Source organism: Vicia villosa, unplaced genomic scaffold (genome assembly GCF_029867415.1).
Source record: "Vicia villosa cultivar HV-30 ecotype Madison, WI unplaced genomic scaffold, Vvil1.0 ctg.003360F_1_1, whole genome shotgun sequence".
Taxonomy (NCBI): domain Eukaryota; kingdom Viridiplantae; phylum Streptophyta; class Magnoliopsida; order Fabales; family Fabaceae; genus Vicia; species Vicia villosa.
Window position 1 is genome coordinate 159,787 of NW_026706188.1, and position 17,081 is coordinate 176,867.

Sequence of the window (17,081 nt, forward strand, 5' to 3'; positions counted from 1 at the left end):
CTGTTTTTTCACAGAAATGCATATATAATTTCTTGCCATTTTGCGTGAGCAAGGTCTACGTATTGTTTAAATACCCTAAACATCGCACACTTAACGCTATAAAGACATAGCTACCTCATTGTACCTTTTTTATAGCAAGTAAAACAAGGTAATGAAGTGATTTTTTTTTTTTTCAAAATAGAATTGAGAACTTTGTTCTTAATGAAAATTGTATGATATAGAATATTAGACCAGAAAATTTTAGAAGTGTTTGCTTGAAAAATTAGTGTTGGTGCTTTCTTTCCACCCTCCCATTTTGTTGAAAAAACTCAACACAATTGATTTGGTCTAAAAAGAATTTTAGTTTTCACAAACATGATATTACATACACTCACATAAAGATCAAAATGAAAATATATAGAATAAGCATGCAACTCGTAATATTAGAAAATTGAAAATGAAAGACAAGAGATAATAAAATTCTCACAAAGTTCTCAATGGCTATACCAAGAAGGATTAATCTATTCTAGTCTAGCATGGTTAATTAATTGAACTATAAGCTGTGCTATGAAACCTTTTAATGGTACAAGTGTCAAGAATTTTGAGTAACACATGATTGTTAGTGCACCTAGGAGTCTTAAACTGGTTCAATGCAACTCCACTGGCTATGAAACTATCCAAAATCTTCTTAAAAGTCCCTCTCTCCAAAATGCAAAGTTCTAATGGCCCAATTGAGTTTGTTTTCCTTGAAACCACATATCCATGATCAGCAAAAGATAGATCCATTTCTCTACAACAATCATCAAGTACATTATCCTCAACTTCTCCTTTAATCTCCCAGTAAATAACATAGTGACCAGGTTGGTTTTTCACATCTGCATTGCTAGTAAAGTCAACAATTTCTGCTTTTGATTTATTTAAAATCTGTGAACCTCTCTCTACCACTAGTTGAAGATCCTTCTCAGTGTTTTTGTCTATGTTGACTGTAAGAATTAGTTTTCTTCTGCATACGAAGTTTAATTTTGGGGTCCCATTGTGAAACCCTGCCACTTCTACCACGTCTCCTAGTCTGCATCTGTACAATCCTGAAACATTAAAAAAATTTAGTTAAAAATAATATTATATAGTTATAAAGTGTGTATGATTTGATGATAGACTAAGTTTGTCGGTAATTTTGAAATTTGTATACAGAAAACGTCAAAATAATTCCCTCCAGATAAGTATGAAAACGATAGAGATATTTATTTTAGTTGAATACACCTATTCCTCACCAAAAGTTAGATAAACACTTTAGGTACTAAAATCATTTAAGATTTGATTAGTGTTGTCTATTTGAAAACAACACTAATTTATTTGTTTTTTTTAAATATAAATTGAATAATACTACTGAATCAACTAATTCTTGGTATATCTAAATTCTAGATGTTTAAAACTTAATTTTAAAATTTTATAAAATGACCTAAATCTTTATTTTTCTTTTGATATCAAATTACCTAAATCTTTTAATACAAAATAAAAGTTCAAATACTAACAATTATATTAATTTACTCAACTTTTATTTTAATAACTCAATTGTTACGAATAAATTTATATACAACTATGGTAAAATGTTTTTCTCACCACAATTAATAATATTTGCATCTTTAAAAAATATTATAATAATATATATGAATTACATTTGTCAATTTATGAATTTGATATTTTGGCATTCGCATTCTGATTCTTAGGACATGTACCGAGAGATATGGACACTAGTCAAATATTGGATTACGTCCTTAACAGGATTAATCAACCAATTATTTGAGTATTAACAATAACATTTGTAAATTCACATTATGTAATTGAGCTTTTACCGGTGGATTAATCAGAATTTTTTTTTTGTGTGTATACACCAACATGTGATATAAAGGATAACTTAAATATCTGAGATGTGTATTTGTCATGAAATATGTCGGTAAATTTTCTAAACAAAATCATATGAGATATGTACGAAACAATAACATTATCAAGAAGAAGAAAATCAATAATTTGAATAAAAACATTAAATGGTATATTGAAGATTGTTGAACAACAAAAGAAACTCATCTACCTCAATTAATTAACACGTTCAACCAATTAAACTACTTTATATATTATAAGCAATACTCAAAGCTCCATTAGTGAAGCAAAAAAGAAGAAGATGGAGAGAAAAGAGAATGAAGAAGATGAAGCTAATTTGTTGTATCAAAGTGCTTAACTGAAATCTGTTACATGGTGGCTTTTATATGTAGCTCACTAAGAGTTAGTTGTAACAAACTCTAACTAACTACAATGCCATGCATACGTAGCGTACAGCTCAAGTATCCGTATACTACATGAACTACGTATTATCTAAAGTATTTGTTACCCCCCCACAAGCTTGAGGCTGGTAGATATCGACCAAACCAAGCTTGGATATGCAATCAAAGAAAGGTCGTGGGCCAAGAGACTTCGTGAAAACATCGGCAGCTTGCTGTTTAGACGTGACTGGGAGCAAACGCATGAGACCAGCTTGCAGTTTTTCCCTGACCAAATGACAATCAATATCAAGGTGTTTGGTGCGTTCATGGAAGACAGGGTTGGCTGAGATGTGTAACGCACTCTGATTGTCGCAGTATAGCACAGGAAGACGAGTTGGATGTTGTTGAAGATCATGGAGAAGGAAGCTTAACCATTGCAGCTCACGTGTGGCGGAAGCTAGGGCACGATATTCTGCCTCAGCAGATGAGCAGCTAACTGTAACCTGCTTCTTGGATTTCCAAGATACAAGAGACTGTCCAATAAAAAAACAATAGCCTGAAATGGATCGACGCGTATCAACACATCCACCCCAATCAGCATCACTGAATCCCAATATTTGCAAGCTTGAAGATTGAGGCAAGAAGATGCCTCGAGCCGGAGACCGTTTGAGGTAGCGGAGCACGTGTAAAGCAGCACGATAATGAACTTCAGTGGGAGAACTCATGAACTGGCTCAGTTGTTGAGTAGCAAAGGCAATGTCTGGTCGTGTTGTGGTGAGATATAATAATCTGCCTACAAGTCGTCTATAGGCTGTAACATCAGGATACGCAGAGCTATTGTCTTGGTGAAGGCGAATTGAAGCATCCAAAGGAGTGGAAGCAGGCTTGCAGCCACTAAGGCCTGAATCACGTAGAAGCTCCAAGCAATATTTTCTTTGACATAATGTAATGCCCTTGGAAGAACGAGCCACTTCAAGACCAAGAAAGAATTTTAACTGACCCAGGTCCTTAATGTGAAAAGTGCGATCCAATGCATTCTTCAAATCATCAAACACAGTTAAGGATGTACCAGCCAGGATGATGTCGTCGACATAAACAAGAAGAGCTGTGAATGATGTTGAAGTGGACTTGGTAAACAAGGTGTGATCAGCATGAGCAGGAACAAAACCTTGAGAATGCAAAAAAGCAGTGAGTTTTTCAAACCACTGACGACTTGCTTGCTTTAACCCGTATAGAGACTTGAGCAATCTACAAACTTGACCTGGTTTAGGAGAGGACACACCCTGTGGTACCTTCATATAGACAGCTTCATGCAAATCTCCATGGAGAAATGCATTGTTGACGTCTAACTGATGTAAATACCAGCCATGTATAGCAGCAAGAGCCAAGAGCACACGTACAGTGGAGAGTTTTGCCACGGGGGAAAATGTTTCAAAGTAGTCTAATCCCTCTGTTTGATTAAAACCTTGAGCCACAAGTCGTGCCTTAAACCGTTCGATAGATCCATCAGCATGTCGTTTAATTTTGAATACCCACTTATTCCCAATAGGAATAGCATTAGGAGGTAAATCCACAAACTCCCAAGTGTGATTAGTGTTGAGGGCCTCAACCTCTTTGCGCATGGCTTCAACCCATCTAGAATCCTTGGAAGCTAAGGTAAAATTAGGAGGTTCAGTTTCAGTGGACAATGCCATGATGTAAGCTCTATGGTGTGACGAAAGATTAGAGTAAGAAATAGAATTAGCCAGGGGATATTGGCACGAAGAAGAAACATTAGAGTGACACACATAGTCCTTGAGATGACTAGGTGGTTTGACAACCCTAGTAGATTTTCGTGGCTCAGGTTGTGAAAGAGAACTTGTTTCAGGTTGTGAGGAGTTTGTAGGGTTAGAAAGAGTGGGTGAAGCATCTGATGTGAAAGACAATTCAGATGAGGCTTTATGTGAAGGGGTGGTATTATCTGGTTGAATAGGGTTAGGTTCAGAAGAGGAATTATTGTCAAATGATATTGTGACATCATGATTAGGCTCGGAAATATTTATGGAAGGGACAGAAGTGGAAGGGACAGAAGTGGTGGATGAATGAACAAGGTCAGGTTGAGAAATGTACACATCAGCTGGGACACAATCAGTGGAATTATCTTTGCAAGGAAATTCTAGATCATAGAATTTGACATTTCTAGAAATAAGGATAGTGTGATCTGTAATATCTAAAAGCACAAATCCTTTCATACCTGCCTTGTATCCCAAGAAAGCACACTTTCGTGCTCTAGCATCAAACTTGAGTCTATTGTTTGGTAGTGTTGAAGCATAACTCAGACAGCCAAACACCTTCAAGGAACTAAGATCTGGAGCATCTCCATATAGCATCTCATAAGAAGATTTGTTTTTCAAAACTTTTGTAGGAATTCTGTTCATGAGGAATACAGCATGTAGCACAGCATAGGACCAATATTCTTTTGCCAGGCCTGACTGAAACATAAGGGCACGACTGATATTCAGTATATGCTGGTGCCTCCTTTCAACTCTGCCATTTTGCTGTGGAGTGTACACACAGCTCTTTTGGTGCAGAATTCCTTTAGAGGCATAATACATTGGCATGGCTAATTCAACTCCATTATCACTTCTAACTGTTTTGACTGTGGAGTTAAATTGTGTTTCAACCATGCTTACAAAATCTTTAATTTTCTGTTGCACTTCTGATTTAAACTTTATCATAACCACCCAAACATGCCTGCTAAAGTCATCAAGAATAGTCAAAAAATACTTGAATCCATGAACAGATGTTGTACTGAATGGCCCCCAAATATCTAAATGTACAAGATCAAAAGCTTTATTTGCATTTCTGTTGCTAATTGGAAAAGGTAGAATTTTCTGCCTGGCTTGCTGACATACATCACATGCAGCATTGATGCCATTTGGAATATAGCTATACAATTTGTTCATACAATTCATCCTATCATATGACAAATGTCCTAGCCTAAGATGCCACAATACACTAGGTGGTATACTTTCCTTATTTGTAATTCTATTATTTACAAATACACTAGAAACCATTCCTATGCCTTTGCTTCTTCTTGCTTCCAAATGATAGAGGCCATTGTGCTCCTTAGCCAAACCAATCCTCTTCAAATCCTTCTTTCCCTGTATTATGCAACTATCAGTACCAAATACTAGGGCACAATCCTGTTCCTTACACATTTTTGACACTGAAATTAGATTAACTTCAAACTGTGGCAAATAAAGCACATTTGAAATTACAAGATCATCTAATAGCTTCACATTTCCAGATATAGAGGCAACAATAGAATTCCCATTAGGTAGATTAACCATAATAGGATTTATCTCATTATATTCATCAAACCAATCCAAGGAGAAACATATATGATGTGTGGCTCCAGTATCAAGAATCCAGTCTACACTACTATGAATATTAAAGCTGGCTATGAAAGGGTTACCTCCTTTAGTTAGATTGACTGATCCAGTGTTCTTTTCCAGCAATGCCATCAAGGATTGATATTGATCCTTTGTCAAAGTCATGCTGCCATTATCACTTGTTGAGCCAACTGTGGATTTGGTCTCTGCTTCCTCACTTTCGACTTGATTCACATAAGAATTCCCTTTGCCATTATTTGGAGGATATCCATGCTTCTTATAGCATCCATCAATGGTGTGGCCGATTTTGCCACAGTATGTGCATACCTTCGGATTTCCTCTTCCTCTTCCTTGATTATAGTTCCCATTGCCATTACCTCTTCCTCTTCCATATTGCCTTTGTCCATCTACTGCATTCACTAATCCAGCACTTTCTTCAGTAACATTTGTGCTGAAAGAGTTTGTTCCATATTGCAGTTTTCTCTCTTGTTGCATGACTAAAGAGAATACCCTATTTATAGGTGGCATGGGATCCATGAGCAACACTTGTGATGCCACTCCCTGATATTCTTCACTGAGCCCAATCAGGAACTGTATTATTCTGTCTTCAGCTTTGAAGTTCTTGACATTCCTCATAGCTAAGCATGTGCATGGAATTCTACAACTGCAATTTGGGACTGGTCTGTATTGATCCAGCTCTTCCCATAATCCTCTCAATTCAGTGAAATAGTCAGAAATCTTCTTGGTACCTTGCTTGAGATTAGAGATTTCTTGGTGCAACTGTGCAACCCTAATTCGATCTCCTCTCATGAACCGATCTCTGAGATCATTCCACATATCAATGGCATTATCAATAAACACCACACTCTGTGCTATTGATGGTGTAGTAGAGTTGATGATCCATGTATGAACCAGGTTGTTGCATCTTTGCCATGCAGCATAGTTCAGATCATCTTCATTTGGAACTTGTATGGAACCATCTACAAACTTGAACTTGTTCTTCATCGCCAATGCCCTTCTCATCTTCATTGACCATGCATGATAATTGTCACCAGATAAAGCTGGTGTGACGCATACTGTAGATGAATTCTCCGATGGATGAACGTAGTATGGATCTAGTTGATCCACTTGATTTTGTGAATTGTTGTTGTTCTGATTTCTCGCCATGACTACGAGCACCGAACTTGAGCAACGATACAATGCAAAGAAAACGAACGAAATCAAGAAAGAAGAGTAAATCTCCAAGAACCTTCGATCACCATAACTAATCAATCGAAGAGAAGAAACGAACTACGATATCGCAGCGAAAGCAGAGCAGGACGAACCTGCTCTGATACCATATAAGCAATACTCAAAGCTCCATTAGTGAAGCAAAAAAGAAGAAGATGGAGAGAAAAGAGAATGAAGAAGATGAAGCTAATTTGTTGTATCAAAGTGCTTAACTGAAATCTGTTACATGGTGGCTTTTATATGTAGCTCACTAAGAGTTAGTTGTAACAAACTCTAACTAACTACAATGCCATGCATACGTAGCGTACAGCTCAAGTATCCGTATACTACATGAACTACGTATTATCTAAAGTATTTGTTATATATCTAATTAATTACTATATTTTTATATATAATAAATCATGAATCATATGAATAAAAAAAAAATTATGTGGTACATTTATGTATATGAATAGCTGGAGTTGCCTACTTGATAGGTCCCAGTCCTTCAAAAAATAGGTTTGTAGGTTGTAGCAATCTAGCTAGCTTGAATTTGACGTATCAAAGCATGTTACTTTCCTGGACCTCAGTTTATTATTGTTATATATGGACATCAAATTAGGTCGACTGCCATTTTCAATTTTTTTAATATTTTAATAATACTCTTCTCAATTTATAAATTAATAGCTATAAATATCTTCTGAGATTAAAAAAAACTATAAACTTCTGGGACCCTGCCCCTAACACTATGTTTGGTTTCAAGGAAACTTGAAGCAAAGAAAGGGGAGGGAGAGAAAGATCAAAGAATATTCCATATTCATTTGTTTGAATTGCCGTCATAAAGGAAAGAAAAGAAAGTATTTGAGTGGGATCCACTAAAAAACAATCTCTCCTAAATTGGACGGAAAATGAAACATTCCTTGCTTTTTAGTTGAAATGACATAAATGGCCATAATGTTTTGAAAAATTAAAATACTAAACAATTTATATTTAATATGAACAGTGACAATATATTATTTCTCTTCTTTAAAATTCACATAATTCTTTCTAAAATCAATAAAATGATTTTAATTTATTAAATTTCATATATACTTAATATTTATTAAATATTTATTTTTAGTATCAAATAAAAAACATTTGTTGTCTAATCACATTTGTATTTTTATTTAAGGACAATTTTGTCTTTGTGTATTTACACATCTTTCCTTCCTCCCTCTTTTTATTCATTTTCACCTCTAACAAACAACTAAACATTCTTCTCTCTTTCCATTCACTTTCATTTACTTTCATTCTTTTAAAATTGTTTCTTTTTATTTTCTTTCCTTTTACATTCCTATCACTTCCAAACATTGTGTAAAGTTCTATTCCACGTGTTACAAATCTTAAAAAGTCAAATATATGAATTTTTAATTTAAGAATGAATAGAAATAAATATCTAGTTTATTGTAACAAAAAATATATATAAATTAAAAATAGAAAAATGAGATTTTAATAAAAACAATTTATTCTTAAATATTTTCTTCTTATATTTTTTATTATTAGTTTAATGATTATTACATATACAAATAATGGAGCAAAAATGAGTGTTGTGGATTCTAGTTTTAAGTATGCTGTACTAATTTTTTTAATTAAAATAAATTGTAAGTTATTTATAATATATAAAGAATTGACATGTTTTATCAATGTCATGCTATTTAACATTATTATGTTAAAAATATAGTTTAAATTCATTTTAAAACTTTTATATTGATAATAAATTATCATTCTTTATCTATGAAATAATTGTAGATATTCAATAAAACAAATACAATTACTTTATTATGCAGTGAACATTTTGTAATTTTCTATTATTAATTATAAAACTTTTTAATTTTTTATACAACAGAAAAAAATATTAATAGTGTAGTTAATATATATATATATATATATATATATATATATATATATATATATATATATATATATGTGTGTGTGTGTGTGAATATTTATTTTCAGAAATTTATAAATGATATTAAAAAATAATTTATCTGAAAATAAATAGAAATGTAATTGTCGAGTATTTTTTTATAAAAAAGTATTTGACAAGATTTTCTAATTAATTGATAATTATATTTTTTTTTCTTCAATAAAATGATGTAAACCTTTAAAGAAATAAACACTTCCACTTTATCATATAGGAATAAAATCATGAAAGTTATTTAAAGTTACTTCATTTTATACAATAAAAATAGATGTATGAAAGGAGAAAGAATAATAGTACCTGTAAAAGTAGTGAGTACAATTTCGTAGTGTTGTCCAACAATAACCTTAGAGAGTGGAATAGGTTTGTCTTCAAAGAAATCATCACAGCTATCTTGTTTATTTCTATGAAGAGGTATGAACTCAAAGTAAGAGAATGTTGGAACAACAGCAAATGTTACTTGTTCTGGATCCAAACTAGGATCAACATTAACTCCAATCCAGCTCTCAGTTGATCCATAATCAGCACTAATCATAGGCAACCCATTTCCATAATGTCTAAGTTTTTTCAAATATGGTATCATAGAACCTGTCATTATTGAATACATGTACTTTGCATTTGGCCATATCTTTGGAATCAAACCAAACCAATCCACTTTCTCCAGCTCTTCACAATACCCTTCTAATTTTGAAGCCAAGTTTGTATTTGGGCCATTTTTAGAATTTATTATCTCCAAAATGGCATCTCGGAGTTTTGGTGACTTAATTCTTGAACTAAGTGTGCCATTTTTAATGTCATTACATAATTCTCTCCAATGTTCTTCGAATGTTGTGAATGCTTGCACCATGGTGTAGACGAAAGCCGAGGTGATGAATTCTACTTGATCGGAATAGAAGAGGCCGAGGAGGAGGTGACAGTATGTGGATTGTTTGTAGTCTCCATTGAAAATTACTTCTTGTGGACTGCAACTAAATGATTTTGCTTTGTGATTTTTGGTTTTGAATTCTTCACTTGCATAGCAATGTGTTGTTGCTGTTCCTACTGTTAAATTTCCCTTTGTTTTGAAACAATTGCTACCATATATGAATTCAAGAACCCTTCCTCCTTCTCTTATGGGATAAACCCTGTCCAAATTACCTAAATTAGTGGTCTAAAAAGTTGATTTTTTTTCACAAAGTTTTCAAGCTTTTCTGGTCTCTATTAAAATTATGATAAAAAGCTTGAAACCATATACTACTAGGTTTAAATAGAGTCGGTCTTAAATTTTTGAAAACTCTTAACATGTTAGTCGTGGTTCAACATTGATAAAATATTCAGAGACCCTATCTAAAAGTTTAACATTGACAATTTTTTTTACCAAACTTTGGTTAACTACAATTTAATTGTGATTAATTTTAGATAATGTGCGGTAACCTGATGATCCAGTAACTATTATTTTCTAACACACAAAATATAACTAATTTAAAAGATTGATTAAATGTGACACACATACCTTGATCTATAAGCTGCTGATAAAGTGAATATTTGCAGCGTGGTTTGAGCACTGTGTCGAGTAAAAGGTACGAATTTCTGCCTCCCATCTGTTGTTCCAGAGCTGTAAAACCACCACCACAAAAATATTAACGTGGAACAAGATATTTTCATGTCACCAACAAACCCTTGTTTTACCAAACAACGGTAACAAAAATATCTAAATTTGAGAGAATAATTATATATTGCTTTTATATAAAATTGTAACTAGATGTTTGATTCTATTTTTGTTGCAGAATCAAACTAGCATATAATGATTTATAAAGATAAGGTCAATAATAAGTGATTAGAATATAATAATGTATAAAGATAAGGTGAATGATAAGTGATAACTATAATGAATCTCAAATTTTCTAGAAAGTGTAAGACTTGAAGAAATGAAAACGTGACCTTAAGGAAAGAGTGGTTATAGGTTGCCGAGTGAGTAAAGGAGCAGTATCTCCATCAGAAATCCTCTGAATGAATGGTTCAAAATCAGCATGAGAAGCAATAGGAACCAAAGAAGTGAAAAGGGATTCCAATGCACATGCTTCCATTTCTAGAATATTGTAACCCCCCAACCATTTCTTCAGATATTCAACACCATTATTCTGTTTCAGAATATTGCTTAATATCTCAGTTTGAACCGAGCCTGTGTTGTTAGATACATCTTCAAACCAACTAATAATCTTTTCAAAGTCAAAGTTTCCACTGCCATTGCTGCTCTTGTTTTTGTTGTTGCTCACAAGTGTTGGCTCCATTAGAGTGTGTTTAAAGAGAAGAAACAAAAGAGCACACTATTGATGAAAATGGTTTGGAATATTGGACCTGATGTGTTTCTTATTCAAGAGGCTCAACAAAAAAAACAATGATATGTGTAGGAAATATATAGACCACAGGAAAGGAAATGGGTTTATCATTTTAAAGGGAGACAGTTAAAAGCTAAATGTCTATTCTTATATTAAGAAGATTTGGTTGGACTTCACAATATTATACTAAAAATATTAAATACATTTTCTGATATGCCCCTTTTTATTGACTGATGTATTATGCCTTTATCATAGCCTTATCACTTCTTTTTTATAAATAAAAACCTCATGTAGATTTCAGGCCCAATAATGCCCAAAGAATGGAACCTTTTTCTATCCATACCCTAGAAGTTGGACATGTTTTTTTGGCTTTATAACGTGCCCTGCAATTTTAAAGTCTCTTAATATCAATGTTTTCCGAATCGAACCGATTATCAAACCGGTAAGATTATTGGGTCATTCGTTTATTGGTCGAATTATTGAATCACTAGTCACTAAATCAGATTAAATCGAATAACTTGTTTGAATAAATCAGTTTCTATAACAAAACTATATAGTTATCAAATCAGTCGCATCAAATGACTCAGTCTCTATAAAAATCACAACACCTATAAAATTACAAAATTTCAAAATATCATAATTTCACAAGTTCATTCTTTAAATTTAATTTCTAAACATAGTCAGTCGACGCAACAAAATAGTACAAAATACAGATAAAATTTTAACAAACACTACTACAAATAAATCATTTTGTGATAAAGTTTTCTCCTCGGCCATATAAAAATTGAGGTCTAATGCCCTGGAACGTGTCATTTTATTTTTTTTTAAATTCAATTTTATCCCTCGGGATTTGAGCTTTGATTCTCATCTCCTGAAATTACCTGTTTTATTAAGAAGCAAAATGGCACCATCATTTTATTAAAATTTTAATTGCAATATAAATTATCTATTCCCTCGGCTGTTTAACCAACTGATATTAAATGTTGTTTATTATTTTATTTATTTAAAATAGAGCTCAACGATTACCTCTGTTAATCTGGAAATAATCATTGTATTTATTGTGAATAATTTACTTTCATAGGATATCAAATTAGTCATTACGAGATGTAATTAGTCATTATGAATTGTAATCACCGACACTATTATATATAGTATCCAATACAATGAGAAAGACATCAAGTCAATTTTCCTGACATGGTATCAGAAGGTTCGATCAAACTTAACCCGTGAAAATTGTGTTATCTTGGCCTTGTTTAGCGACACCCCATTGGTTCGCTCTTGGAATTGTTTCTTCTGTTTCTGCACATTTTTCGTAATTATTTTTCCAAACCTTGATTGTAGTTGTCGTAGCTGTTTGCTGTTTTGTGCAGTCTCTTGATTTTATATCAGTGATTCTTGATTTAAAGAATTGAGATCGTAATTCTTTACGGTATTCTAGGTTATTGATCATTTGTGCTTCCGAATACTGAGTTTTGTTACCGTCTCTTGATTTCGTCTTTGTTTCCTGATTCGGTGTTGTCTTCTGATCGTGATTTTGTCTTTGATTGATTGTTCGGTGCTGCTTGGTAATCGTGATTTGGTGTTTGCAATTTGCCACTCAATTTCCAATTTGGTGTTTTTATGTGTGGCGGTACTATGCGTTTGCGGTAACTTCATTCTTTGTTTTGGTTAATATTATAAGCACTTGCACAGTTTAAATAATAATAATAGTATATCAAGCAGTGTGATAGTGTGTTGCACGTGAAGGGTACTTTATCTTATATAGTGATAAAACACTATTATAAAGTTTTAGTGTTCCAACAATGAGTATAGAAAATGAGAAAAGTCCTTTTTGTGTTAATTTTACCGGTAAAAATTATTCGGCTTGGGAATTTCAATTCAGAATGTATGTCAAAGGGAAGGGATTATGGAGTCATTTGGACGATATTTCTAAGGCACCATTAGAGACAACCGATTTAGATGCATGGGAAATCAAAGATGCTCAAATTATCACTTGGATTCTTGGTACTATTGATCCTCAGATGATTAATAATTTGCGATCTTTTTCCACTGCTCGAGAAATGTGGAACTATTTAAAGCGTATTTACAATCAGGACAACGCGGCCAAACGTTTCCAGTTGGAGCTAGAGATAACCAATTACGAACAAGGTAATTTGTTAGTTCAAGAATATTATTCTGGTATTTTGAATTTGTGGATAGAACACTCTGCGATTATACATGCTGATGTTCCTAAGAGTTCTCTTGCGGATGTCCAGGAGGTTTACAACATTAGTAGGCGAGATCAATTTCTTATGAAACTTTGTCCAAAATTTGAAGTTGTTAGAGGTGCCTTGCTGAACAGGAATCTTGTTCCTTCTTTAGATACATGTGTTGGTGAACTTCTCAGAGAGGAACAACGTCGCTACTCAAGGAACCATGTCTTATGAAGCTGTTGTTTCTGAGCCTACGGTGGTTGCATTTGCTACTCAGGGTAGAGGTAAAGGTCGTGATATGAGACATGTTCAATGTTTCTCTTGCAAACAATTTGGCCACATTTCCCGGAGTTGCAATAAAAAGTTCCGCAATTATTGCAAGCAGCAAGGTCATATTATATCTGATTGTCCCACACGTCCTCCACGAGCAACACAATGTTCGGTGCAGGCATTTCATGCAACTACAAATTCTACAACTGGTCATTCCATTACCAATGCATCTAATGGTGCAACTTTACAGCCTAGAATGATTCCACAAATGGTACTTTCCGCTCTTTCATCTCTAGGAATTCAGGGTAAGTCTTCGAATGTTTCTTGCCCATGGTTTCTTGATTCTGGTGCATCCAATCACATGACAGGCTCTTCTGAATACTTGCAAAATTTACATTCTTACCATGGTAATCAGAAAATTCAAATTGCCGATGGTAATGCTCTCTCTATCAGTAATATTGGTGACCTCAACTTTGATTTTCGGGAGGTGTTTGTATCACCTGGACTAACTTCCAATTTGTTATTTGTGGGTCAATTGGTTGATAACAATTGTAACATAAATTTTTCACGTGATGGTTGTCTTGTGCAGGAACAGGTGTCGGGGAAGGTGATCGCGAAGGGGCCTAAAGTGGGAAGATTATTTCCACTCCGGTTTATTTCTAATCATTTATCTTTTGCTTGTAATAACGTTTTGAGTTCTTAAGAAGATTGGCATAGAATATTGGGTCATCCAAACTCTACTGTTTTGTCTCATTTATTTAAAAATGGTTTTTTGGGAAATAAGAATGTTGTTTCTAATGCCTCTCTTTCATGTTCTGTTTGCAAATTGGCTAAAAGTAAAACACTTCCTTTTCCGTCTGGTGCTTATCGAGCTTCCTCTTGTTTTGAAATAATTCATAGTGATGTATGGGGTATGTCTCCTGTAGTTTCTCATGCTCGCTATAAATATTTTGTCATATTTATTGATGATTATTGTCATTTTACTTGGATATATTTTCTTCGGTCTAAATCTGAAGTGTTTTCGATGTTTAAGAAATTTCTGACATATGTTGAAACTCAATTTCATGGAAGTGTTAAAAATTTCCGCTCTGACTCTGGTGGTGAGTACATGTCTCGTGAGTTTTAGGAATTTCTTCAACAAAAGGCATTTTATCTCAACGATCTTGTCCCAGTACCCCCCAACAAAATGGGTTGGCAGAATGCAAGAATCGTCATTTGCTTGATGTGACACGCACTTTACTTCTTCAAGCTTCTGTACCACCTCGATTTTGGGTGGAGGCTCTTTCCACAATTGTCTTCTTGATCAATCGTCTTCCTTATACGTTTATTGATCTCTATTCTCCTTTTTTTTGTCTTTTTAAAATTCAGCCTAATTATAATGATTTACATACTTTTGGGTGTGTATATTTTGTTCACTTACCACCATTTGAAAGGCATAAACTTGGAGCACAATCTGTTCAATGTGCACTTATTGGGTATAGTCACTCTCATAAGGGATTTGTGTGTTATGATGTCTTTAACCATCGTTTTCGCATATCTAGGAATGTGACATTTTTTTATAATCAGTTTATGTTTCCTTGTGTTTCTCCTGCCATTAATGATATTGTTACTCTTCCTAAGTTTTCTATTATGCCTCAATCTATAGAATGTTATGAACCAGGTCATGTATATGTAATAAAATACAGACAGCAGGTTCCCACGCCCTTTCCCGATGCTGAACCGCTACCTGATCTTGTACCAGTTGAACCACGACGATCTGGTAGAATATCTCGTGCACCAGATAGATATTCACCCAACAGGTATGATTCCTCACATACTTCTATGACTGCCACACTCTTTAGCATATCTATTCCTACTTGTTACTCATAGGCTGTTAAAGATGTTTGATGGATAAAAGCAATGAATGAAGAGCTTCAAGCTCTTCAAGAGAATTTCACATGCGATATTGTCTCTTGTCCTCCTGATGTCAAACCTATAGGTTGCAAATGAGTGTATTCTAGGAAATTGAATTCTGATGGGTCCCTCAACTGTTACAAGGCTCATTTGGTTGCTTTAGGAAACAAACATGAATATTAAATTGATTATGATGAGACAATTGCACCAGTTGCCAAAATGACAAATATTCACACGATCATCTCTATAGCTGCTTCTAGTGGGTGGTCTCTTCATCAAATGGATGTGAATAATGCTTTTTTTCATGGTGACCTGATATAAGATATTTAAATGACTCCATCTCAAGGAGTATTCTATTCATCTAAAGGAGTATGCAAGCTCAAACGCTCCTTATATGGTTTGAAACAGGCACCTAGAGCATGGTACGAGAAATTCCACTCCACTCTACTTGGATTCTACTTTACTCAGAGTCAGTATGGTTCCTCGTTATTTATTCATAGTACATTTGCGGGTATTGTTCTGCTTCTTTTGTATGTTGGTGATATGGTTATTACTGGTTCTAATCATCTGGGTAATCTACATTACTTTCTTGGTCTTGAGGTTCATTCTACATCCAAGGGAATCTTTCTCCATCAACATAAGTATGCTACGGATTTGATTTCTATGGTCGGTCTCCAAACGGCTAATCCGGTAGATACTCCTCTTGAGGTTAATGTTAAATATCACCGTGATGATGGTGATCTTTTGCCTGATCCCTTATTGTACCGATAACTTGTGGGTAGCCTTAACTACTTGACTATTACTCGCCCTGACATATCTTTTGATGTTCAACAAGTAAGTCAATTCATGCATTCTCCTCGCCATCTTCACTTGGCTGCGGTTCGTTGTATAATTTGCTACTTAAAGGGAACCTCTCACCATGGATTATTCTTTTCTGTTGGAATTTCTCTTAATTTGAGTGCTTATAGTGATGCTGGTTGGGCAGGGTTTCCTGATACTCGTCACTCTATCACTAGTTGGTGCATGTTTTTTGGTTCTTCCTTGATCTCTTGGAAAATTAAGAAGCAAACGAGAGTTTCTAAATCTTCTACTGAATCAGAGTATCATGCCATGTCTGCTACTTGTTCAGAAATACTTTGGCTTCGTGGTCTCTTGTCTGAACTTGGATTTCCCCAAATAGAGCCAACTTCACTTTCTGCTGACAATACAAGTGCTTACAAATTGTTGCAAATCCTATTTTTCATGAACGCACCAAACATATAGAAGTTGTTTGTCATTCCATACGTGATGCCTACGATGATCGAATGATATCACTTCCTCACGTCAGTACTCGGTGGCAGGTTGTAGATATTCTTACCAAGGTTGTTCCACGTCCACGACATCAGTTTCTTGTTAGCAAATTGATGCTCCTTGACCAGCCGCATCAATTTGAGGGGGGATGTTAATCAGGAAATAATCCTTGTATTTATTGTGAATAATTTACTTTCAAAGGATAGCAAATTAGTCATTATGAGTTGTAATAGTCATTATGAATTGTAATTACCGACACTATTATATATAATATCCAATACAATGAGAAAGGCATCAAGCCAATTTTCCAAACAACCTGGTGTTAAAACAAGTATTGT

General features: G+C 34.2%; 1 protein-coding gene across 1 annotated transcript; it reads right to left on the minus strand.

Moving 5' to 3' along the window:
* Positions 1 to 395: 395 nt before the first annotated feature.
* Positions 396 to 11,221, minus strand: LOC131640883 (indole-3-acetic acid-amido synthetase GH3.10-like). The gene is made up of 4 exons (XM_058911251.1): positions 10,701 to 11,221; positions 10,273 to 10,374; positions 9,081 to 9,904; positions 396 to 1,064 (listed from the first exon to the last, which is right to left on the minus strand). The coding sequence occupies exons 1-4, from the start codon at positions 11,048 to 11,050 to the stop codon at positions 520 to 522; spliced, it is 1,821 nt and encodes a 606-aa protein (XP_058767234.1). The 5' UTR covers positions 11,051 to 11,221; the 3' UTR covers positions 396 to 519.
* Positions 11,222 to 17,081: the final 5,860 nt, after the last annotated feature.

Coding starts and splice junctions, on each gene's coding strand:
- LOC131640883 (XM_058911251.1), bottom strand. CDS start 11,050: ATGGAGCCAACACTTGTGAGCAACAACAAAAACAAGAGCAGCAATGGC. Junction 10,375..10,700: donor ATAACCACTCTTTCCTTAAG/GTCACGTTTTCA, acceptor GTGGTTTTACAG/CTCTGGAACAACAGATGGGA. Junction 1,065..9,080: donor TGTACTCACTACTTTTACAG/GTACTATTATTC, acceptor TTAATGTTTCAG/GATTGTACAGATGCAGACTA.